At 31.7% G+C, this 25,883-nt stretch overlaps 2 protein-coding genes across 2 annotated transcripts in view; both read right to left on the bottom strand.

Moving 5' to 3' along the window:
• LOC132739858 (activin receptor type-1-like) overlaps positions 1-11,175 on the bottom strand; it is a 41,379-nt gene extending 30,204 nt beyond the window's left edge. The window contains exon 1 of the mRNA XM_060727668.1: positions 11,052-11,175. Coding sequence (XP_060583651.1) covers positions 11,052-11,115 — 64 coding nt within the window. The 5' untranslated portion in view covers positions 11,116-11,175. The remainder of the gene's footprint in view (positions 1-11,051) is intronic.
• Positions 11,176-17,633: 6,458 nt separating this feature from the next.
• The window catches only part of LOC132739857 (mitogen-activated protein kinase kinase kinase 2-like), a 63,292-nt gene continuing 55,042 nt past the window's right edge, over positions 17,634-25,883 (bottom strand). Inside the window, exon 15 of the mRNA XM_060727666.1 lies at positions 17,634-25,194. Within this exon, the coding sequence (XP_060583649.1) occupies positions 24,966-25,194 (229 nt within the window). The 3' untranslated portion in view covers positions 17,634-24,965. The remainder of the gene's footprint in view (positions 25,195-25,883) is intronic.

The raw sequence follows: 25,883 nt of genomic DNA, 5'->3' as shown, positions 1-25,883 counted from the left end.
CACCATAATTGAGCCGCGCCATGACAAAACCAACCTAATGTGTTTGCGACCAGCATAGATCCAGACCAGACTGCGCATCCGCACAGTCTGATCAGGATCCATGCTGTTTGCTACCAGTTTTGCTACTTGTAATAGAGTTGGTAAGCGAACAGCATGGATCCTCAGATCAGACTGCACAGATCCATGTTTGTCACAAACGTATTATGTTGGTTTTGTCGTGATGCGGCTCAATTATTTGTCTTCAAATACATGTATACATGTATAAAACTTATTTAAAATTATTTCATAAAAATTATCAACATAACTAATTTAACCAAATTTTTAGCAAAACTTATATTGTTTAATTGTATTTATAAAATATACATTACTTATATAACAAAAATGCTCTAAATGAAGTACATGAACAGGAATTTGCAAAATTATAGAAAAATGTGAAATTTTAGATAAGATTATTTACATACAAGAAGAGAATATCATAAATATATACCAATTTTTTGGTCTCAAATACCAAAGTTCAATTAAAAAAAAAACAACAACAACACCCTAAAGCTGTGTTGTTGTTGTTGATGTTGTTGTTTAGATATAATACAAAACAATGTAGAAACATGTGTTATGATGAAACACACAGAATGCTTTTTAATACTTCTACCAAAGTAAAATGACAGAATTAATCTTATATGTAATATATGTTTAAATATAAATTAATAAATATATATTTTTATACCTTTTCTTTTGGTGTACAGCTGGAAAGCCCGTCTTTTCCCCATTTTAGTTTTCAATTCCAGCTTGAAAATAATTCACTGATTTTACTATTTAAAGGTTTTATCTATTTAAACTATATCGGATATCCATATGTTTTTTGTTGTTGTTTTTTTGTTCTGGGTTTGTTTTTGTTTTTTCAAAATAAAAACAATTTGCTGTCTTCTAAGTATATGAAAATTATTATGACAGTACCAAATTTGTCTAAAGTTTATCCTTAATAATCCTGAGTTTCATAATGAATCAAACCAATTTTTTAATTTAATTTTTTATATATTTATATATAATCTTCCTTCACATTCTCTTTTTTCTAGTTCTCCAATAATTAAAGTTTATATACAGCACTTTTTTTCAATTAAATTCATACAAGTAAAATTCACAGCCACAAAACATTACATAGAATAAAGTCAACATATGATTTGACAGCTGCTACTGTGACAAACTCATACACTTGTCTTAAACTAACTGTACCCTTATCAGATCTCAAAGTTGTTGTTGTTGTTTTTTTACCCGCAGATAAATTATCAGATCTATCTTACAGTTAAAACCACACCGCAGATGTTTTCATGAATACAATGTTTCAAAAAAAATAAAATCACATTAATTTTTAAGCTTCGAATTGTAGAAAAAAATATCATTTAAAATAAACTTTTAACGCTTTGTTAGTGGATTTTCAATGCTAGCTAGAGAAGTTAATCCGTTCAAAGTAAACTTAAGGTGAAAAGAAAGTAAAAGGTGTTTCAAATACATTACAGCTTCGCTCATACAAGTGATCCCATCCCTTCTTTACAAAAATTTAATTCTTATAATCAGGGCTTTCATTAACTGGAAGTTTGTGAGTCATTTATACTCTTGACTTTTTGCTTGTGACTTCCAAAACTAAATATAATGCTTTTCATTCTTTACCTCCAATGTCAGACATTCTAAGTCGGACTTCTAAATTTTGAAACTTAATGGAACCTGTGTGTTATAAGTATGCTGAATTTATATAAATGTCAGAATTTGCTGTTATGAACAGCACATTCTAAGTGTAAAGGAATAATACATATAGATCAGTTATCAATCATTAATTAGGCTGACTCATGTTTTACTTTCCTTAAAGGAAGGGTAGAAAAAAATAAGGCAATAAGCCATGAAAAGAGAGACATCCAAATCAGCAGTTAGCTATTTAGTCAGTAAATAAAAATGATGACTGGTTTTATCCAGATTAAAACTCAAAGTCTATTTAAAATGTCTATCAGTGTAATACTAGTACATGTACAGAACATTTGGTACATTTTTACTATTATAAGACTATTTTGGTACATATAGAGAACAGTTTGTACACATATAGACTATTTTGGTACTTGTATTGACCATTTTAGTACACATACAAACTATTTTGGTACATGTACAGAACATTTTGGTACACATACAAACTATTTTGGTACATGTACTGAACATTTTGGTACACATAATGATATAGACCATTTTGGTACATGTACAGAACATTTTGGTACACATACAAACTATGTTGGTACATGAACAGAATATTTTGGTACACAAAATGATATAGACCATTTTGGTACATGTACAGAACATTTTGGTACACATATAATTTTGGTACATGTACAGAACATTTTGGTACACAAAATGATATAGACCATTTTGGTACATATACAGAACATTTTGGTACACATATAGACTATTTTGGTACATGTTAGAACATTTTTGTACATGTACAGAACATTTTGGTATACATACAATTTTGGTACATGTATAGAACATTTTTGTACACATATAGGTAATTTCAGTACATGTATTCACCATTTGGTACATAAAAAGACTATTTTAGTACATTATATAATTAAAAAGGCCAATTTCAGTACATATATAGACCATTTTCGTTCAAATATAAACCATTTAGGCATGCATATAGACTATTTTGGTACATGTAGAGAACATTGTTGTACATAAACAGTCTGTTTTGGTTCATAATATATATAGGCCAATTTGGGTGCAAATATAGACCATTTTGATACATTATATAAATAGGCAAATTTGGGTAAACATATAGACCATTTTGGGACATTATATAAACTATTTTGGTACATGTATAGTCTATTTTGGTACATTGTACACATATTGACCATTTTGGTACATTATTACATAGACTATTTTGGTATATTATATAGACTATTTTGGTACATGTATACTAATAGACTATTTTAGTACACCTACAGACCATTTTGGTACACATTTAAATTATTTTGATATATTAACGATACATAGTTACCATTGATTCTTAAATAACTTACATCAATATAAAGTAAAAGAATTTTGATATTTCAGAGGTGCCTTGGTGTATTTTAATAGGAAAATTTTCAAGTACCTGTCTTGAAGAACTGTTCTTGAAATTAATTTTGTCCCATTTAGCATTTTTTCAAATGTTCAACGAGTGTTCTTAAGTCCACAGATAATTCTTGAATTCTACGATAAAAATTTCAACATATAAAGATAAAGATAGGTACTGAGTTGTTCAGTATAGAAATACATGTAGGTGCAGAATATTTAATTTCTGAGTCGACAGAAAACAAGTTTCCCACATTTCCCACTTGTAAAGAATAAAGAACTTGAATAAATAAAGAAAAGTAACTATCAAATGAACCCATGATGTAATTGATTATTCTGTTCTGTTCCAAAACAATTTCGATATATAAAATCAGTATCCATATTGGAACACTTGTTTGACAGCAGCTGTAATTTTACTTTTTTTTTTCTTTTATTCAAAAGTCCTAATGCATACACAGTAGCAAACAAATATTAGAAGTTATACTATTTGTTTAAGAAGGAGAATCTATAGAATACTGCAGTTTCTCATGATTTTGCGACATTTTCAAGAGGTTTTTCGGAAACAACTTCGTTCAATAGAAGACACAGCGAACAATACACCACTGTGAACAAGTACCTGCGTTTGAGTTAATTACGCCTAATTTCAAAATGTTTCAAGTGGGTTTCTTTTTAATTCCTGTTTATTTCTGTCTAATGCAAAGAATAAATGCGGACAATAAGTCTGTATTGATATCCTTTTAATATGATTATTCATAAAACAGACTGCATCTCAGATTTTAGTCCACTTTTCATGTCAAGGAGAATATATATTATATAAAATCAAAGAACCAGTCCAATTTTAAAATTCTGAAGATTTTCACAAGGATGAAAACAAAATGTTGTCTGTCAATTAAAACACTCATTCTATTTTCAGTACATGACAGTATATAATATAATCAGTACAAATGCTTTTTCTTTAGCTTTCGACAATTTGTCATTTTCAGAAAAAAACTGACATTTATAAAATAACAAAAGTTGAGTGGGTTTTAACTTTTTTTCAGTACTTGATAGTAATATTGACAGAATTAGGGGTGCCACATTTATCCATTTTGCAGAGATTAATTTTGGGGGTGATTTCCACAATTTCTCGCATTAAAGTCACCAGAGATCATTTTTGGGGCTGATTTACTTAATTAATTATTATAATTTTCAAAATAATTAATACCAATATAATTATACACACTCCTAACACCTCAATAAATAAATTAATTACATTAATCAATTAATTAAACAAATAACATGAGTGATATAATAGCTTCTCTGATATAGAATGAGTTTAAAAAAAAAAAAAAATTGCCAAAATTATATATTACATTTCATTAAAACGATTAACATGGATTTATCCTTTGTACTATTTTAGAGCATGATTAAATATAATTTTTTATCAACATCTTGTTCAAAATTAAAATGACCGTATTAAAGTAATCTTAACAATATTCTCGAATATTGTTTGACAAGTGTTTTAAACTGCACTTAAACTCGTGGACACTATTGCAGAAATGCGAGTGTATTATATAGGTAAGAACAATAAAGGTTTGAAAACTCCGCAGGTTTTATATTAAGTCCCCTGCCAGGTGTTTGAGTGGGCACTTCAAATATTATAATACATCAATTTATTTTAAGACTTATAGCAGTGAACAATACAATAGTTCTTTTTACATAGAAATAATAAATGATAACAGAACTTCAATATATGACATTAATTTTTGCTTTAAATGAAAAATTTTCTGAATGTTCTTCATTTTAATTCACTGATAAACAAAATCTTAACCCACGCAACTTAAGCTCAAGTAACTAAGAAGAAAGTTTTCTCATTATTTTAAGGACGAAGAGGGAGGGCATGTACTGAATATACATTTTGTATCTTGTTACCACTTAAAAATTTGTGAAAATTTTAACAGCAATCCAAATTTACAACAAACTTAATTTAATCTAAACCGACAGAATTTGACAATTTGTTATAGTTTAATACATTAATGAGCCGTGTCACGACAAAACCAACATAATGGGTTTGCGACCAGCATGGATCCAGACCAGCCTGCGCATCCGCCCAGTCTGATCAGGATCCACGCTATCAGTTTCTCTACTTGTTATAGGGTTTGTAAGCGAACAGCATGGATCCTGATCAGACTGCGCGGATGAGCAGGCTGGTCTTGATCCATGCTGGTTTTAAACAATTATGTTGGTTTTGTCGTGACGCGGCTCATTTATATAACTGTTCTCTGAACAAATTTTTAGTGTTTGGTCAAAAAAATTTACCATTGCAGTATAGATTTGATATTATTAAATCTCACCCTTTACAATCTAAGACAATACAATGTAACATAGACTTTAAAGCAGCAAGCCTAACAAGCTAATTTTGACGAATTTTTTTTGTGTTTTAAAAAGTAAAATTTTCTAAACAACTGATATGGTTTTCTGAAGGGAAAATATAGCATGATAAATCAGCAAAGGGGGGACACCAGTAATCAAAAACAACTCCAGTGCTTTTTTTTTCAATTTTCAAAATGACCTGTTCAGTGTTGTAATTACTGTCAGAATGTTTTCACTTTTCTTAATTTTCTTGAAATATTTTGTCTCATCTGAAGAAATAAAACCTTAACATCTTAAGTGTTAAATGTTAAGTTTAGAAGTCTAGGGTTAGGATTCTTGCAATCTTATATTATTACATGTAGGTAGGTCAATGCTTCTGCTCACTAGTGTTGTAAATAAAAGAAGATCTAAAAACATCTGTGGCCAAAAATTGTAAATGTGTTAATCCAGGCAAGCAGGATTTTTTTAGAAGTCAAGCTTCAGCAATAACTTTATATTCAATACATGTTTAATCAATCATAAATATGGAAATAAATATGGTTGGTGGACTAATCAACTATAACCTATAAATCTGACTTTACTTAATATTTAATCCTTTGTGAAAATATTGACCTACTCAGTGGAGATGGATACATGGTACAAAACGAACAGCAAAGGTGTTAAAATCAACCTAAGTGTGCAAATATGATTTCACCATTTGTCACTGCATAACCTTCATTTTACAGATTTGCCAAGACGTGAACAAAAGATTGCATTTTTCAAACATAAAGTGTAAATGTTTAAAGCCTGTTGTAATGATTTTTATGGTGAAAGTAACAAAAAATTTGTTACAATAATTATCAAAAGTTACAGATCTTGTTAAAACTTTATTGGGCATACTCAAAAATACTGGTAAAAATAAAGAACAGGGATTAGGTAGAAAACTAGAGGCGGGCAATATATGCCCGAATGTAAATTTGTTTGAGTAATTAAAACTTAAAGTAATTAAAACTAAGTCTTTCAATTAGGGTAGAGACCCAATCAAGAAGCTTGTCTGAAAATTGTTTTATCTTAATAAATCTTATGATACTATAATTAGGACCTCCAAGGTGGAGGCATTTTTTTTACATTAAGTGCATAATTCATAAGACTTTTAAAGAGGTCTACTGTGCAATGCTATATGCCAAATATACTGGAATTGTATTTAAATGTATCCACAAAAAGATATGAAGTGTTTGACTATACTTCAGTCTACATATTAGGCAAGTGACTCCCGGGGCAAGGCCATTTTTGACCTGAGGGTCATGATTAATATAGTTAATGTAACAATCATGTATTTCAAAAGTGCCCCAACAACAAGAATAAATCATGGTCAAAATTGACCTTTTTTGTCATACACATACACATACATGTAAGCAAGGAAGTTGTCAGACAAAACATTTTAAATCTGTGTTTTAAATCATTAAACTATTTTAAATCATTTCTGCAAGAAATGTCCAATGTCCTCTTAAAATTATGTGTGTGTGGCAGTGTCTGAAACAAATTTTCATTTTCCAAATGTTGTTTGTAGCAAAAAAATTAATATAAAGATAATTTCAATATAATGGTATACTTTGTACATGTACATGTACTAGAGCTATAACATTAAGTACTTTTAACCAAAATATGAACAAGAGCCACCGCCGGGTGGGGGCAACACTCAACTTATTACTTTTTCTAAAAGCAAACAAAGAAATGTTTGAAAAAATCTTAACGTTCCTTTTTATAAATTTAATTGATCTGTCTTGTCACATTAGTTTTGTCAAAATATGAATTATTTCCATATCCGCATGTGTCTTACAAAAAAAAATCAATTTAATGCACAAATCAGGGAAAATTCAATAATTTAACTTTCAAGGTCATAAAAGAGCCAAAGTCAAATTGAGTTTGATAAACATGAAAGTCTCATCCTTAAGAATGCTCTGTTATAATATGAAGTCAATCCATTCAATAATAGCAAAGTTACAGCCAGTTACAGCAAAAATAATGAAAAATTCAATAATTTGACCTTCAAAGTCAAGGTCATTTATGAGTGAAGGTTATGGTCTGTCTGGTTATTTTTAAGGACTATCCTTGAAGATTATTATGTTCAAGTTTGTAGACAATCCATTCAAAAATAACTGTTACAATGTTACAGCCAATAATAGCAAGAACAAGCAAAATTTAGACTTTTGACCTTGAAGGCCAAGATCATTTATGAATGAAGGTCAAGGTTATGTGGTCTACTGAAAGGTATTGTCCCAAGGGTTGTTGTGGCCAACAATGAAAACAATACACCAAGGAATAAAAAAAGTTATGATCCAGGTACAAGTTTGCGGACAGCAACAGCAATGCCACCAGGACTATAACAATACCTCTACTTAAAATAAATAAAGAAGTTGAGCTATAAATAAACGGTTTGACACCATGATTTACCATGACATTAATAAGCAGGGCTTCCGTTAGTGGAAGTTTGAGAGTCATTTACTCCTTGATTTGGCTTGCCACTTCCAAAATCTAATATTTTTCCTTCTTAACCTACAGGGCTTCCACTAATGGAAGTTTGGGAGTCATTTACTGCCTGATTTTGGCTTGTGACTTCCAAAATCTAATACTTTTCCTTCTTTACCTATAAAATGTGAGTCTGACTTCCAAAACCAGAGCTTTTGCAGTCTCTGACTTCCAAATTTTGAAACTTAATGGAAGCCCTGAATAAGGAAGTACATGTCCTGAAATAATGGCCCAAAATATGGTTAATGTCTGACCCATCCAATCTGCACTTGAATGAATGTATGTCTTCTACATGTAAATAACACTGCTATAAAATCAATTAACCATTACATTAAGCAGGCATATTGTCTGAAAATAGCTGTCATTAAAACAAGTTTGTTTTGTGCATTAAAGTAGAAAAGGTCAGTTTGACTGAGATAACAAAAAACCTGTATTGATTTGTACAAGGGATGGACCTACACAGTAAAGATTGTCTTGGATATGTGCTTCCTAGGGGTAGTCCCGGTACTATTAACTTTAATCATGTTTTTTGCTATTTGAGATTGAAAAAAAAGATAACAATTGTACATTAAATAATGTCTAGGTGTGAATCACTAAAAGTAGGAAATGAACTGGGAGTCATTTTCTCCTTGATTTGGCTTCACACCGTATTACCGGCGGCAGTTATGGCAGATCACTGCAGTGATGGCAGATAGCTGAAATTTACCGCTCGGTACAGGTAGGTTATAAATTTGGTTGGTATCATTATATTACACAAATACGGCCCATTTCATTGCAATGAAACTATTGTCCATTGACTGGAGATACTGTTAGGTAATTTTGGACTCGTTTTTCCTGTTTTCAGACTATTTTAAGCAGGTTAAAAGTGACAGCTTCGGAAAAATCCGTGAAAATGTCTTTTTTTTTGTTCAAAATATCTCAAGTTTTAACTAAATGGCAAGATTTCGTGTTATTAATATAGACGTTCATCCATTGGGGTCACGCAAGCCAAATATCTACCTCGTGAGTCTTCTCTTGAAAGTTTTACAGACGTTCAATCTGGTCCGGTTGAAGAAAAAATGCTGCCGTTGTAGGCAGATACTTATTTCAAATGCTGCCGTCGATGGCAGAAATACGATGAAAGTGGCTAACATTCTGACAGAAAATCAAGGTCAATCTTTTATCAATTCCTCTATTCTTTGCACCCTTTTAGTCGGAATTGAGACGTTAAACTATCATTTCTAATATTTTCTCAAGATAAAAAAGTTATTAATGCGGTATGTGCATCGAAAAAGCTTTTTAGCAACACGCAGATACAATACAAAATGTGATGATTCAGTACGACAAAATTGCACTATATATATAAATAGAGCAATTAAGATGAAGAAATTCATTTTTCCATATTCATGCACGTGTGCTTGATCTGTTGTGTCTGTCAGTTACATGCATACAATACCATATGTATCTTAAGTTTAGCAGCGCATAACTCACTGCCTTTTCAAGACATAATGCCATTTGCATATTATAGCTGTTACTTCAGTAAGTACATATTCATTTGCTAGCATATGACATTATTTTCTCGAGGTTCATCGCTTTATGACCTATAAAATCTGAAATTTACTTAGTCGGCGCTAATGCTGCAGAATATAAGTTACTAAATCGAGGTAATATAGGGAAGATTATTAACCTTGCAACTGACAAGATCTGTAAGCATCAGTGAATCATACAACAATGTATGTTAATGTAAAATGGAGATTAAGTCATTAAGATGATATTATCGACAATTCAAATATTTTCCTATATTATCATGTTCTTGAAAAGCACGACAACGTGGATTCATTTCATTAAATTTACATGTTTGAAATCGCATTGTAGTTTGCCCTTGAATTGCATTTACTGTGCTAAAATATTAACGACAGTACTAACAGTAAGGTGGACATACAACGCGATTTCAAACATGAAAATTTAAAGAAATGTATTATTTAAGACGTTGATATATGCCGTTGACCCGTATTTTCGGGGGGGGGGTTAACGTTTTTAATTTAAGCCACCGTTTTTAAATTAATAGTAAGTGGAAGACAAAAAACTTCAACAGTAAGTTAAAACTATGACAAACAAAAGAGGAACCGTTTAAAATACGAAAATTACCTATTTAAATAATAAATCCTAATCTTTCTACTTTCACTAGATAGTCTGTGTCGCTCGAAAGCTGTCTCATATTTTCGGAGATTTTGATTGGATAGCCTTGTTTCGGTAATTACGTTGCACGCGTTCAAATTCTATACTGCACTTAAAATATTTCTGGACATTAGTTTAAGTTAGGCATAAGTCGCGGTGATGAATTTTTAGGCGAAGATACGCTTTAGGTTCTTTTTTGTTGCTGTGTACTGTAGTTGAATATAACATGAGAAAAGAAATAATTATAATTGAAATGACATTGACAAAGAACATGAAAATCTTTTGACATTCAACATTTATTTAACGGTAGTAATTGATAGAAATAAGTGTCGGCGAAAACTTGACTGCTTTTTGGAGAGTCCAATCAAACACACTAGCTGTCATTCACGACCGGAAATGACGCCACGAAAATATGAGAACCCCCGAAAATATGAGAACAAGGCATATATGTAATTTTTTCAAAACTGCTTATATAATATTAAGTTCTTTTTTAATATTTGATCAGTACATGTGCTGGGATTGACAAAAATTCATTATATTTGGATTTTAAAGGGGTTTGAGCTCCAAGTGTCTGTGACTTCATCTGATAATAGATCTATCATGAATATCATAAATTCATGATGGCATATCTGGCTGCATAGTGCACAAAATCATTAAATGCTGTCAAAAATGAGTAACAAAAATTTAATTAGATTTAAAATCAATCAACTTTGAAAATTAAAAGCGGAAACAACGGGATAAACGCATATCATCTTCATTTTAAACTGGTATTTTATTTGGTGCCAGTTTGTCTGCTAAACAAAACAAAATCAAATGAAATCTAGTTCATGCGTTTAAATACAGTTTTCACAAAATCGATCAATCTAAAACGCAGATCTTTTCCTGTAAACTAACTTCATGATCATTATTCATATTGATCGTACATATTCGTGTATACTACTTACCGTATTTAAGAGAAATTGACAGAAAACCTAGAATTAAAACAACAATAAATTGTTTCTCCGCCATGACAGGTGACCCAGTTAAAATTTACAAACGAATACTGGCTACAATCGTTGTCATCATCACCAGGTAAAAGGTCAACACCACTAAATATTTTACCTCTTTGAGCTTTGTTGTTTCCCCCCCCCCCCCCGATGAAATCGGACGGGTGATATTGTTTTGGTAGTGTCTGTTCGTTCGTTCGTCCGTCCGTCCATCTATCCATCCATCCGTCCGTCCGTCCGAATTTCGTTTCCGCGTTATTTCTGGCTGAAATGTACTGTAATGAAAATTTATGGGAACCATCAATGCCAAGAGAAGATGCGCATTTCGCCACCTTGTTGGGGTCAGACCCTTTAACACAAAGTTACAACCCTTGTTTAGTTATTCAGTATTTCATACAGTCAAAATTTAGTTTCTTTGCTATTTTTCTGCAACTACTGGCTGGAATTCAACAAACCTTTATAGGAACCATTAATGCGTGCTATTTCTCTGCAGCTAATGGATGGATTTCAAGAAAGCTGTCTGGAAACAATCAATACCAGGACAAGATGCACATATCGTCACCTTGTTCCAGTTAGATCCATTAAGACAGAGTTATGGTCCTTGTTTAGTTATGCAGTATGCATATAGTCCAAATTTCGTTTCCGCGCTATTTCTCTGCAACTATATATATACTGGCTGGAATTCAACGATACTTTAGGGAACCATCAATATTTAGAGGAGATGTGCATATCGTTGCCTTGTTTTTACTGTTTATGCCATGATAAATATATAAAAATGTTTATGCCATGATAAATATATAAATAAAGCCTTATGTCTCCAGTTGTTGTGTTAGTAATAACCAGTACTCTGCGGGAGATATAAATTCAACGAATTTGCTTGTTAAAATACAGATATGCTCACGGATATTTATTAATCTGATAATGATAAGTTTAAGTGCCCATTTCGTGGATAGACATTATATCCCCCCCCCCTAAAAAAAATAAATAAAATAAAAAAAATAGCTTCTTACGCCGTAATATAAAGGTAAACTCGGAACCTCCTGTATACTAAGGCCATAGCATACAGTACTGGTCCAACACATAGATAAGTGTCATTTGGACAGATAATATCTGACCATTTTTAGATTGACTAAAGGGGTGCAAGGCTTCAAAATGTGTAAGCATGTTGTTGTTGTTGTTGTTGTGTTGTTTCGTTTTTTTAACAAGGATCTTATACAAGTGTATATCCAGTGTCGGGGTTATCTATGTTTGTTTGTTTGTTTGTTTGTTTGGATTTTAACGGCACGTCAACACATAAATGGCCATATCGTGTCGAATGCTATAATAGGCTTAACATTTTAAGCCTATTATAGCATTCGGCACGATATGGCCAGTAAGTATTTTTACACGAGCTAAATAAAGACTTTGAAAATAAATTTCTTAAAAAAATCTTCTAATCAAAAATTATAATGTCCATGGCATGTTTGGCATGTAGCGTCAATCAGCATGTCAATGTATTTCTCTGCAGAAGTCATACATTTTTTGCGTGCATGTCGGTATCTCCAAATCTACCGAACTTCTCTGTGATTTTCTAACATAAAGGCACATGTGACGTTTCATAACTGAGTAACCGTTTTTTACAATATTTTGCCCCATATGTCGAGTGCGCTTTCTGATGGACAGCTCTTGTTTGTGTCCATTTTAATTTTGATAAATTAATAATGATGTTAAATTTATGTTTATATAGCATGTACAATTATGCAGTACAATAATATTATAAAGTATTAAACTTAAAGCAGACATTTTCCCCTCTTTTTAAAATAACCATGTCATAAAAGGCATATGAATAAGATTTTGTTCAATTTCCAGATATTGTAACTTTTTTGAAAAAGTCATTTCTTTTTCGTCGGATCCCTGACATGTATTTGGTCGACAAAATAAATAAAACAATCACAAAAACAATAATTTCATTTACTAAAAAAGGACACATTGTGTACGTGGTGTTTTTCCAGGGATATGCCTTTATTGACATAATTAATTATTGCATAGCTTCTTACCGCCAAACTTGTTGTATTATGCTAAATTAGCTTTAATATTAAAAAAGATATGAAAAATGCCTCTATTTAAACATCAGTGGCTGGAGCCACTTTCCTATCCCAAGAACGTTTTTTTAGCTTTATTAATGAATTAAATATATATGAGCCGCGTCATGACAAAACCAACATATTGGGTTTGCGACCAGCATGGATCCAGACCAGCCTGCTCATCCGCGCAGTCTGATCAGGATCCATGCTGTTCGCTTACAAACCCTATAACAAGTAGAGAAACTGATAGCGAACAGCATGGATCCTGATCAGACTGCGCGGATGCGCGAGCTGGTCTGGATCCATGCAGATCGCAAACCCATTACGTTGGTTTTGTCATGACACGGCTCATCTCACCTCTTGTGATTAAGAAGGTTTAAAAAGTTGTTTTAATCTCTTACAGTTCTTTTGATGATGAAGGTAGTATGTAGCTCAGCCTTCTTAAAACAAAATCTTCAAAATCTCTAGTACAACGTTCAAATCAAAGTTTAAATTTTTCTTTTTTCCCCCAAGTTAATTCATCATTATATCATACTCGTATTACATCACATCACATCACATCACATCACATCACATCACCACATCACATCACATCACATCACATCACATTATATTGAGTCAGGAATTATATAACTGGAGTAAATACTCTGGGGGCTCACATAATAAACTCCATTTCAAAATAACAGACAAGGGTCACATAATGAGGCGAGATTTTTGATAATTTCTAATAACCCTATTCTCAAGGCGTGATATATTTGATCGGTGATTCAAACATGGAACAAATGACAACAAAAAATCTTCATCATATGACATCGCACGGAAATATACAGGTCCAACAGCATCACGATATCATATTATTACATTGTATAAGCAAAGGGAAATAATCAGTTGTATTTTATTGATTGAAATCAGTATAGGTGATTTCCCCTGGCTATTAATGAATCGGTTCTGAGGTGTCACGATTTTTGAAAAAGACCGACATATATATGTTTTTCAATTGTTGATATATTAGTAAATTCTAAGGATTGTGGATTTAGGTTGGTAAAGTTCTGTATTGGTTGCATAATTTGTTTGACTTACAAATGAGCTGTGCGTCTGAAGTTTATTAAAAGAAGTTATTTCTGGCTTCTGTACATCTGGGACGATAACGTATGTCCCAGTGTACATGTTATATTATATATGATTACACATGATTTGTTTACACACAGGAGCTTGTCATAATATTAATTTCTATCAATAATTGGTATGCATGTATATATATGCAGATAAATAAGAAATAAATTGAAGCGTCGAATTCCATATTGCATGGAGGGGTATATTTGCTGATATTTTTCAATTATTGATAGAAATTGTCAAGCTTCTGTGGTTTACAATGCATCTGATAATGGTATCATATTTAAATATATATCTATTTGCAGTAATTTATATAAATCACTGTCATTCTCTATTGTGCACATGTTTATTTACAGTATGTTGCAGTAACACCACAAGACTGAATCAAAGGGCTGCAAGCTCTGTGGTATTTTCTGATCTTTGCAATCTAAATCATACTGTATATCTGTATGCATTTTCCTGTTATAAGTTTATTTTTATATACTATAATTCACTTTGCAGGGCACCGAGATGCAGTGACTGTGTTTGGATTTTTTACTATAACAGTTTGAGTTTGATACATACGGAATTTTGCATGACAAGAGTTCAAAAATCTTTTATGTTCATTTTGACAGCCACACTTTATCCTTTTTTATTTTATGCTTTTCAGTGGATTACTGATTTATCCGTGAAAATTATATTTGATAATTTCACAATGAAAATTATCAAAAGCCTTTAAGTGTCGCCATCTCTAGCTCTTGTAAACCTTCTTGATCAAATGGTTCTTCATAGATGTCAGATAGGACACATGAAAGTTACACATTTTTTTTGTGTAAAGGTTGTAATGAATATTTCACTGTCAAACTTTTTTCTCTTTGAATGCCACGATCTTGCATATTGATAATTATTAAAATGGTATTTAAAGCAGCATGCCTCCAGATTCATGATAATTTTCATGAAAATTTTGAAAATATATTTGCATGTGTTATATTGTGAAGAAACCAAAAAGAAGCAATTTACACATTATCAATGGCACTTACAAACACGTAAATTACTTAAAAGTGGTCAAAATATGCATAAATAGCCTTTACTGCGTTAGTAACGCAGTAAAAATATAGATGTAAATACTGAAAAATCAGTCATTAATCGCGCATAATATGTAAAATATTACTTGAATCTTGAATTTTTTTCCTTTTTCTTACATCTTAGTACATTTTCTAAAGTTTGATTTTATTGAAATATTTTGACTCATATGGAACCATGTAGCTTTAACTGCCCAAATTATTTTCCTGAAAAAGTGGAGGTTTATAAAATACTGCATGTTTTAAACAAACAATTAGGGTGAAATAAATGCTCAAAACTATGCCAACTTCTTAAATTACACAGGCAGTCCATGCGTGGCTTGGATAGTATACATGAACATGACCACTCCCACTTTTATTTTATAATTCAAAATGTTCTTTTTTTTAGCTCACCTGTCACAAAGTGACAGGGTGAGCTTTTGTGATCGCTTTTCGTCCGGCGTCCGTCCGTCCGTCCGTAAACTTTTACTTTAAATGACATCTCCTCATAAACCACTAAGCCAATTTCATCCAAACTTCACAGGAATGTTCCTTTGGTGGTCACCTTTAAAAATTGTTCAAAGAATTTAATTCCATGCAGAACTCTGGTTGCCATGGCAACCGAAAGAAAAAACTTTAAATATCTTCTTTTAAAAAACCATAAGAGCTAGAGCTTAGATATTTGACATGGAACATCTTCTAGTGATTGTCTACCAAGTTTGTTCAAATAAAAGCCCTGGGGTCAAAATTGGCCCAGCCCGGAGGGGTCATTGATTTTCCCTATATGCATATAGTAAAAACTTAAAAAATCTTCTTTTAAAGAACCCAAAGAGCTAGAGCTAAGATATTTAGCATGAAACATGTTCTAATGGGTGTCTACCAAGTTTGTTCAAATAAAAGCCCGGGGATCAAAATTGGCCCCGCCCCGGGGGTCATTGATTTTCCCTATATGCATATAGTAAAAACTTAAAAAATCTTCTTTTAAAGAACTCAAAGAGCTATGGCTCAGATATTGAGCATCAAACATGTTCTAATAGGTGTCTACCAAGTTTGTTCAAATAAAAGCCCTGGGGTCAAAATTGGCCCAGCCCCAGGGGGTCATTGATTTTCCCTATATGCATATAGTAAAAACTTAAAAAATCTTCTTTTAAAGAACCAAAAGAGTTAGAGCTAAGATATTTAGCATGAAACATGTTCTAATAAGTGTCTACCAAGTTTGTTCAAATAAAAGCCCTGGGGTCAAAATTGGCCCCGCCCCGGGGGTCATTGATTTTCCCTATATGCATATAGTAAAAACTTAAAAAATCTTCTTTTAAAGAACTCAAAGAGCTATGGCTAAGATATTTAGCATCAAACATGTTCTAATAGGTGTCTACCAAGTTTGTTCAAATAAATGCCCTTGGGTCAAAATTGGCACCGCCCCAGGGGTCATTGATTTTCCTTATATGTGTATAGCAAAAACTTAAAATCTTCTTTGAAAAAAACCCAAATAGCTAGAGTTTAGATATTAAGCATGAAACATCTTCTAGTAAGTGTATACAAAGTTTGTTCAAATAAAAGCCCTGGGGTCAAAACTGGCCCGGCCCCAGGGGTGTCATTGTTTTTAACTATATGTGTATATTAAAAACTTAAAAAAAATCTTCTTTTAAAAAGCCCAATGAGCTAGAGCTTAGATGTTTAGCATGAAACATCTTATGGGTGTCTACCAAGTTTGTGCAAATAAAAGCCCTTGGGTTAAATTGGCCCTGCAACGTGGGGGGCCTTTATACAGGTGAGCGACCTCAGGGCCCTCTTGTTTAATCATATTGTCAGTGAAACAACAAAGGAAAGTTGTTGTTTTAATTTCATCCATATATACCATAACTTTTATATAAATTATTATAATATGTATGAAATTAAAACAACTTATTTTTTTTTGCTTTACTGAAAATTAATGTTAAAAAAAAAAACATTTGTGATAAATTTATTTTATCAAAAATGTGGGAGTGGTCATGTTCATGTATTAACTATCCAAGCCAAGCACTGACTGCCTGTGTGTATCTGTATAGCATTTGTGGATGAAGTCCGGAGAATTTAACAAAACTTTGGCAAATGTTAGATGATCACCGGATAAAGTAATCAAAGGAGATCAGCATCGGCCATATCCTTTATCTTGTATATATACATTATAAAAGAAATTCGCGACAAGTTTCTTACCACAGAAAACGTTTTACACCCTAGGTATCCTTAAAACCTATGCTTAACAACTGGACTCCCAATGTGGTGGGAGGTATATATATTATATAGTAATTTGTATGGAATATATAATATAATAAATTAAAACATTGGTTTACTTCAAATATTTTATTTTCAATATTAATAGCATATTTTCAATATCTTTTCGACATCTGCATAGTTTACTCAACACGCACCTTTGGCACATTTTGGTGCCTGCCTTCAAATCAGGTGTGTGCCATTTCCATTTGATATTCTCAAGTTTATTCGCATAAATTCAGTGTATAAATTCAGTGTATATAGCGTGTATTGCAGGAATTGTGCAATAGTTACACTGAATCTGTGCAATAAATGGCCATAATGAGCATTGCGATAAGTAAAAGAACCATGTACTTTTTTAGTAAATCAAATTGAAATATATAATGAAATAACTCCTCAGTTTTTATCATCTCTGAAAGTTAAAGTACATAAATGGAGAGGACTTAAAAGAAAATACAGACCATGTTAACCTTTGACCTAATATTGTTAATTTGACCTTGGATGTAGGGGTGTGTGTTAATTTGACCTTGGATGTAGGCGTCTGGGTTAATTTGACCTTGGATGTAGGGGTCAGTTTTCTCAATATCACTTGATGGATGAAAAAGTTACAGACCAGACACAAAATATATTCTATGACATTCAATGTTAATGTCACAGGGTGGCTTTCCAGTTCAACTAGTGGAGAAAGACCTTGGGTGTTCTTCCAGGCTTTATTTCAGACATGAATGGGCCATCTGAATAGAACCACATCAATAAATTATCTTGATAGAATCCCTCACATTAAAGAATGCAAGGTCCCTGGAGGGATTTGAGGGGCAAATCGTTTAAAGTCAATACCCTTAACCACTTGGCCATAGATACACCCCTTTAAAACTGATTCAAGATCGCTTTTATGTAAAATGAAAATCCCATCAAGATAATATTACTGAGCTTCTAAATATAACCTGAAATTGTCTGTTGGCAATTAAAAATCTAATTATATGAAATTTTGTTTTGTTAAAATTTTAAATCATATGAAACTTTTTTTAATAAAAAATGCACACAATTTTCAGCAAGGTATTAAATTGGAAAATAAAGACTATTACAGACCTTTGGCCAAACATCAGTTTTCATTTTGGAAAATGTTTGATGAAAATGATCGAAATTACTTATATGTGTCACTATTTCCAAGGTTACACTAACGTAATCGCCAGACTTTTAAGTAATGCCACTAAAGCAGCATGTTCTCATTCATGCTAATTTTCATGAAATTCAGACAGTGAATAAATTCTGTGATGTTTTTTGATAACTAAATTAGAGTGGGAGAACAAGGGTGTTTTTTTTATAACAGTGGCATAATTAATATTTTCAACATACAGTAAAAACCCGCTTTGCGACCACCCAGATTTCAAGACTTAAAGTTACTGAAGTTGTAACCAGCAATGAAAACTGCAAAATAATGAAAGGTTAAATCCGTCAGTGTGTTTTGTTGTTAAAAGACATTTTTCAAAATTACTTGATTAAACTGACCAAACTCATTAATGAGACCAATCCGTTATTAAGACCAGATCTGCATAGTCCCTTCAGTGGTCGCAGTAGGGAGTTTTTACTGTACTTTTATTAAATATTATATATATATATGGATACATTTTTTATTATAAAAAGCCTGGACCTAAAGGAGTAATGCTTGTAAATACATTCAACTGAAACAGCGTCAGTCTACAATGTTTGTATAAGAATCTAAAGGACAAAACAATAAGTACTAGATAAAGCCTTTGTAAGGCAAGGCATTTTTGAAAAAAAAAACAAAGAAGGGCCTACTTGACAGCCTGAAAATCAGAAATGGAAACAGAACACCGGATTTGAAGCCAAGCACCGACTGTGCCAAAAGGTGTGTGCTGGGGAACCGTGGTCATGGTTAAATCGCACACAATATTATATTCTATATATAGATATCACATGATCACGCAGTATATTCTATATATAGATATCACATGATCACACATAGTATAATATTCTATATAAAGATATCACATGATCACAAAATAGCACATCTGTTTTGATTATACATAATTATGTGTTTCTGAATTAGAAACCAGTATATGTACAATGAATATGAAAACTTATTTCAGTTTTTCCTCGCAATACATCGGTGATAAGTTTGTTCGGACCTAACAAGTGTTCTATTACACATAATAATATTCTAACATACAATAGGCTTATTCTAAAAAAACAGATCTGTCGATATATTAAAACAAACAATACCAAAGCGTAATTCCCCAATTTTCAAACATTCAATAAAATCTCTGTTCACTAAAACAAAACAAGAAATTGCATAACTAACAGACATTGAAATACTTAACAGATAAAGAAAAACAAGACTGCAAGATTCAATTGCACATTCTTTCTTACTATTAAAGCTGCACGCCTTCAGATGAGCCAAAATATTTCAAGAAATTCAATTTTTAGAAAAATGAACCAAGATCTTTAGAAAAGTAAAAAGATTCAATATTTAATTAATGTTTTACATGTTATGTGCAATTAATGACTGATTTTGCAGTATCAAGCACTATAATTCTACTGCGTTACTAAGGCAGTAAGAGGCATTTATGTATACATTTTGACCTCTTTTTGGTAATTTATGTGGAATGATTGTGAAATTTGCAATGTGTAAATTACTTTCTTTGTTCACTGCAGAATATTTTACCTTTAAATACATTTTCAAAATTTTCATGAAAAATTAGCATGAATCTGGAGGCATGCTGCTTTAAATAAAAATATACAGTATTTTCCTACAGATAATCATGTACCTACAAATATAGAAAATGCAGTTTAAATGTGAGATTTTAGAGCTGTCCAACATGGTGACATTTTGTATTGTCTGTATTGTCTGTTAAACTGTCACCATTGAAACTCCCAAAAGTTTGATTATTTAGTTAATCCAGATTCAATGAAATCTTTTTTTTTATATCAATGCTTCTTTGTCTGGTTTTGTAAGCCGATTTTTCTTTTATACATTTTTATGTCATAGCTTGGCAGTCCAACCACCTAACCTGCTTTCCTGAATAACAAACCAGCAATGATTGATTATTCTGCAAGTGACGTTAACAACTAATTCCACATGATTTCTGACATCAGCATTGAGACATACAAAATGCATTAACTTAAGTTTAACTTTAAAAAAAATCTAATTAATTTATACCATATGACAAAGCAAATTCTCCATTATTCCTAACAAACTTGGAAAATTTTGACAAATGTAATATTACAAGAGTTTGGCCTAACCATGACAAAAATACTTTTTCTGACAAATGAATCACATCACTGAATTCAAAATCATGATTGGATAAATAATGCACTGACAATGCCAGATAAAAATAGATAAAAATTGTCAGAAAATCTATACTGACAATATTGTCAGAAGTTTAAAAACTACATATTTATGACAAAATATAAACATGAAATAGTACAAAAGGGTTCTGTATAAAATTGCATAGATTTTACTCTTAAATTTTGGCAAATGGGAGATACAAATTACGACGGTTTTAGTTGGTGTAATGTATTTTTAAAGACGCTTTCAGTTTCATATATAAAAATGTATAAAATAAAACTATAGAAAGAAAAAACGTTGTCCAGAGGCTTTTGGAAAAAAGAAAATATTCATATATAAAGAAAAATTGCACCAAAAATTAATATCCTTTAGACATTATAAGAAAAAACAAAATTTTCATGTTTCAATGGCTTGTGAATGTGACACTATCAATTATTTTACCAAGTTTCTCAAATGAGTTTTTCTACCTTTCATTTTATCGGAAAAGACCATCATCAATTTAGAGCCTTGACCAGAGGTTAAGAATTTTTTTTTTTAATTTCAAAACTCATTCCTTAGGTATTTGATTGGTCAGACACCTGCACAGAATTTGCACTGACCAATGAAAATCCCGAGATCCAAGTCAGATCTCACAAAAAAAAATGTTTCATAACCTCAAGACCAGGTCGGACTGCATTGATTAACATATTTTTAAATGGAAAAAATGTAACCATGTTAGTGCTGTGTTACAGTAAAAACTCTGAAAACCGGACTCTATCCCCACTCAACGAAAAGTCTGGTTTTCAGAGGATTCCGGTTTTCAGAGGTTTATATTTCAATGAATTTATAATGAGGAAATACATGACTTTTAAAATTGTCGGGTTTTCAGAGGCTCCAGTATTCGGAGGATTCTAGTTTTCAGAGGGTCCGCTTTTCAGAGTTTTTACTGTATTCTACACTGCACAGTTAGTTGTTCTAAATCAGATAATTTCTTATTTTATCATAAACAGTCACAACTTTTATTATTATATTACTTATCAACTGACCTCATAACCATACAATATTCCAAATTAAATATCACCTAAAAAAACCCCCAAAAATATGAAATGCATTCCCTAAATTAATTCAAATATCTTAATGATTGAAAAGTTCATGCAAATCTTAAAATCTTACATCAAGTTAACTTTAAGCTGTTTCCATACTGTTGGTAAATCAACATTGTAATAACAACAATTAATTGAAACAAAACAAAAAATCTTAATTGAAAATGTTTGTTCAAATTAATCTTATTTTAATGTTAACATTCAACTGTAAATGATGTTTTACTCGAGATGTTCTACAGGCATCATTTTTCACTGTTTTAAATGAACAATGTAATTAAATGTAAAGCTTCATTAAACAAGATGTTAATTAGACATATATTCTACCAATGAAGACCGATAATCTACCAACAAAATTGTTTTTAAAGCTGCATACCTCAAGATTGACACCAAATTTTAAATTTAATAAAAAATTTAGGAAGTGTTCTAAATAGAGACTAGAAATATGTCCATAGCCATGGCGACCCACATATTCCACTGTTTTGAACTTCTACAGGCTGACAGTAATATAGCATCCCCAATGAGCAAGGGCTATTCTAACCATTAGAAGTGGAGGCATTAAAATATTGTCAAATTTATAGTAATTTAAGTAAGCTTTATACACTTCCACTGTAAGTTTTCCTTTCTATTGTGTCTAAATAAGCAAAAATTATTTTATTAGTGTTAAAAAAAGAATTTTTTTCTTTCAAATTTTCCTTAAAAACCATATTTTTAATTCACTAATCTTGAGGCATGTCGCTTTTATCTACATTTCCGGCTGATTTAAGTCTGTCAAATAAAATGTTTGTGATATGCAACATATAGAATTTTATGTGACGTGGGTCTACAATACGAAAAAGCTTGAAAAAATTCTATGTAATGTTTCAATACTTTAACTTCTTAGGCAGAAGGTATGAAACCATAGAAACATGTCTAAGAGTGACCCTATCTCGTCCATATGAAACATAAAATCTATATGTAGTACAAATCAGTCATCGGGGTCTCTAAAACAAAGATAGTCCGACACTCGGCAAATTTGCGCATTTTTCTATCTAATTACATTTTTACAGTTACAACTTGTTAACTCTAACATGACCCGCATTTTTCCCTAACCAAAAGAGTAGGTTATTATGCAATAAAATCATTGTTGATGTTCTATATATAGACTTGTGACGTAATCATTATACATAATAATGATGTAACCACTGAATATAAAATGTGCTGAAAATAAGTACAGAAACAAATCAGGCGCAATTTTGCTTAATATCAGGTACGGCAGCATTTATTTGTTTAAGTTATGTTACATTGAAAATATATATCCAAATCGGTGATTGTATCCCTTATCACTGTTTGTCATTTGGATGCGCATCATTATATTACTCGGGCTACTTACTGAGCGATAAAATCACTGTTTGCGATATATATCGACAACAATTTGATAACTGTAATGTGAACGCTAATACACCATGAAGCTTTGAAGGTAAAAGTTTGTTTGCACCATGGTATTAGTTGAGAAAAACGCTTATTTGCCGAGTTCCTTATAACATCTTTTAAAGCCTTTTTTTATTGAAACAAAGAAATTAATACTATTTTGTAAAAGATTAAACTATAATAATATGTGTCACACCAATTTTGAATTACAAAAACACCGGAAGAGTAACAGTCTTTAACCTTATGTATTTTTAAAACATAGCTGCAGTTCTTTTTTGGGTAACGACTAATGAAATTAATTTGTATCATTATTACTTATTATTAAACTGTTGAATTTAGCAGAGAATAAAAAAAACAATGAAAATTATTAATAAAAAAAATTTCATTTATAGAGACAAATTTTAAAGGGGAAAAAACATAATTCCAGTTAAAAGATAAGTCTGTAGGTTTGAGAACAATATAGTGTAAAATGTGACAGAATAATCTTTCCATGCTACAAATTGTTGGCACAAATAAATGAAAAGGCACATTATTAAATGAAATATATATTTTTTAAAGAAAAATAAAAGGAGAAAGAGGAATATTCATAATGGAAGAAATCAATTTGTTTCTTCTTAAATCTGACACTTATCTTTGCCTATAACATATTTTTCTATTAACATCAGTAATTGCTTGACAATAAAATGATTAATTCATGTAATGAACTATGATTGGACAAAGAAATTTAACAATAAACAGTAAAAAAAATTATTATCTAGGCCAGTATAAAAACAACATTTTTCTGGAATCAAAGTCCCACACATTCACATTATTACATTTTTGATTATCTCCCTTTGCAACATATTTTCACCTTTTTTGATTACTTCCCCTAGACAATTATTTCCCTTTTTTAACTGCATCACAAACAAACGTTTCTATGTTAAAGTTTGATTAAGATAGTGTCCTTTGATCAAAACATGTTCCTTAAACTTTGTTAAAATGTGAAGGCAAGCTAATAATTTCAGAATATTAGGGACAAAGATATAATTAATATATTACGCCAAGAGATCCGCTATTCAAATGCAAGGTTTTCATTGGTCAACATCTAATATATGCTCAGAATTAACCAATCAGGCACTTGGGTATTTTAATCACATAACTTAACAAACATAAGTATCTTCATATATAATCTACAGATAAATTTTTACTGATTAAAAATGCATGTAAGTATTCATCATCTGCTTAGCAGGAAACGCCAACTAACTCCGCCCCCTTCACTCCACCCACTTTTGTCTCCGCCTCCATCAACAGAGCTATCACATGTGAAGTTCACTTTCTTCCGCCTCATAGTATAACAGTATCATTAACACAAACTTTAACAAAATAATAACAAATCTCTGTATATCTCCTATACTGTAGCTATGGTAACATATTTTATCTCTATGTTGAACACAGTTTTTATTTTTTTGAGTATACAATATACACTGTAATCATCATCCTGAAAGACTCTTCCCTCGTAAAATTTATACCCAAATCATCTTACTGTAACACTCCCCCAACAAAATGCCCCTTATCAACGACCCATCCAATTATCAAATTAAAATAAACATTCTATAGATTCAATGTCATCTATTTACAAACGGATGCAGTAACAAATCTTCAGCCGTAGGTCGTTCCTGCGGACTACGTCTGAAGGACAATCTTAAAAAGTCATCCGTATGCGATGATAAACCGTTGGGAAGAGTAAATCTTGGAAATTCAGTTGTTGCTATTTTATAAATGGCTGCCATTGTTTCGAGATCAGCCCACGGTGGTTTTTTAGTCAGCATCTCTACAACAGTACATCCCACACTCCTGAAATAAACAAACCAATGCTGTAACATACAAAAAGATGCTGTTATATATCAACTGATGCTGTAATAAACAAACAGATGCTTTTACATTCAAAGGGATGCTGTAAATATACAAACAGGTGCTGAAACATACATACGGATGCTGAAACATACAAACGAATGCTGTAACATACAAATGTATGGCATTGATACATACAAATGTATGCCATAACAAAAGTTCACCAGTTGGTCATTGCTGAGTAATTGTTGTAGAAATTTGATCTTAGAGGTAAAATTCAAGTCCAAGGTAAAATATGAAATACAAGATCACCAAGGAAGGGTGGCGTTCAATGGACGCAAAGGAAAGGGTCTTTGAAAAGGAAGTTCATTAATGATCCCAAAAGCTAATGTGGAATAGTAAGGTACGTCTTTGGAGACATAAATAACATATGACATTGCAAGCAAATCAAAGTATTAAGTACTACATGCACGGCAATGTACAACTTAGCTAAAGATTGACAACTATAGTCTCTGTTAACAGAAACAAATATTTTGCATTCTTAACGATAACAAAGGGGGAAATTAAAAGTTATGGCTTTTATTGAAGGTCATAGTTTTATATTACATACAAAACTGTAATTAAGGTTCAAATATTCCAGATACAGTCGAACTTCGTTCGCTCGAACTCGGAGGGCCTGTGCAAATTTGTTC

This window comes from Ruditapes philippinarum, unplaced genomic scaffold (assembly GCF_026571515.1).
Source record: "Ruditapes philippinarum isolate M1 unplaced genomic scaffold, ASM2657151v2 ctg1855_1_1_1_1, whole genome shotgun sequence".
In the NCBI taxonomy this organism is placed as follows: Eukaryota; Metazoa; Mollusca; class Bivalvia; order Venerida; family Veneridae; genus Ruditapes; species Ruditapes philippinarum.
This window is presented reverse-complemented; position numbering and strand designations above follow the sequence as displayed.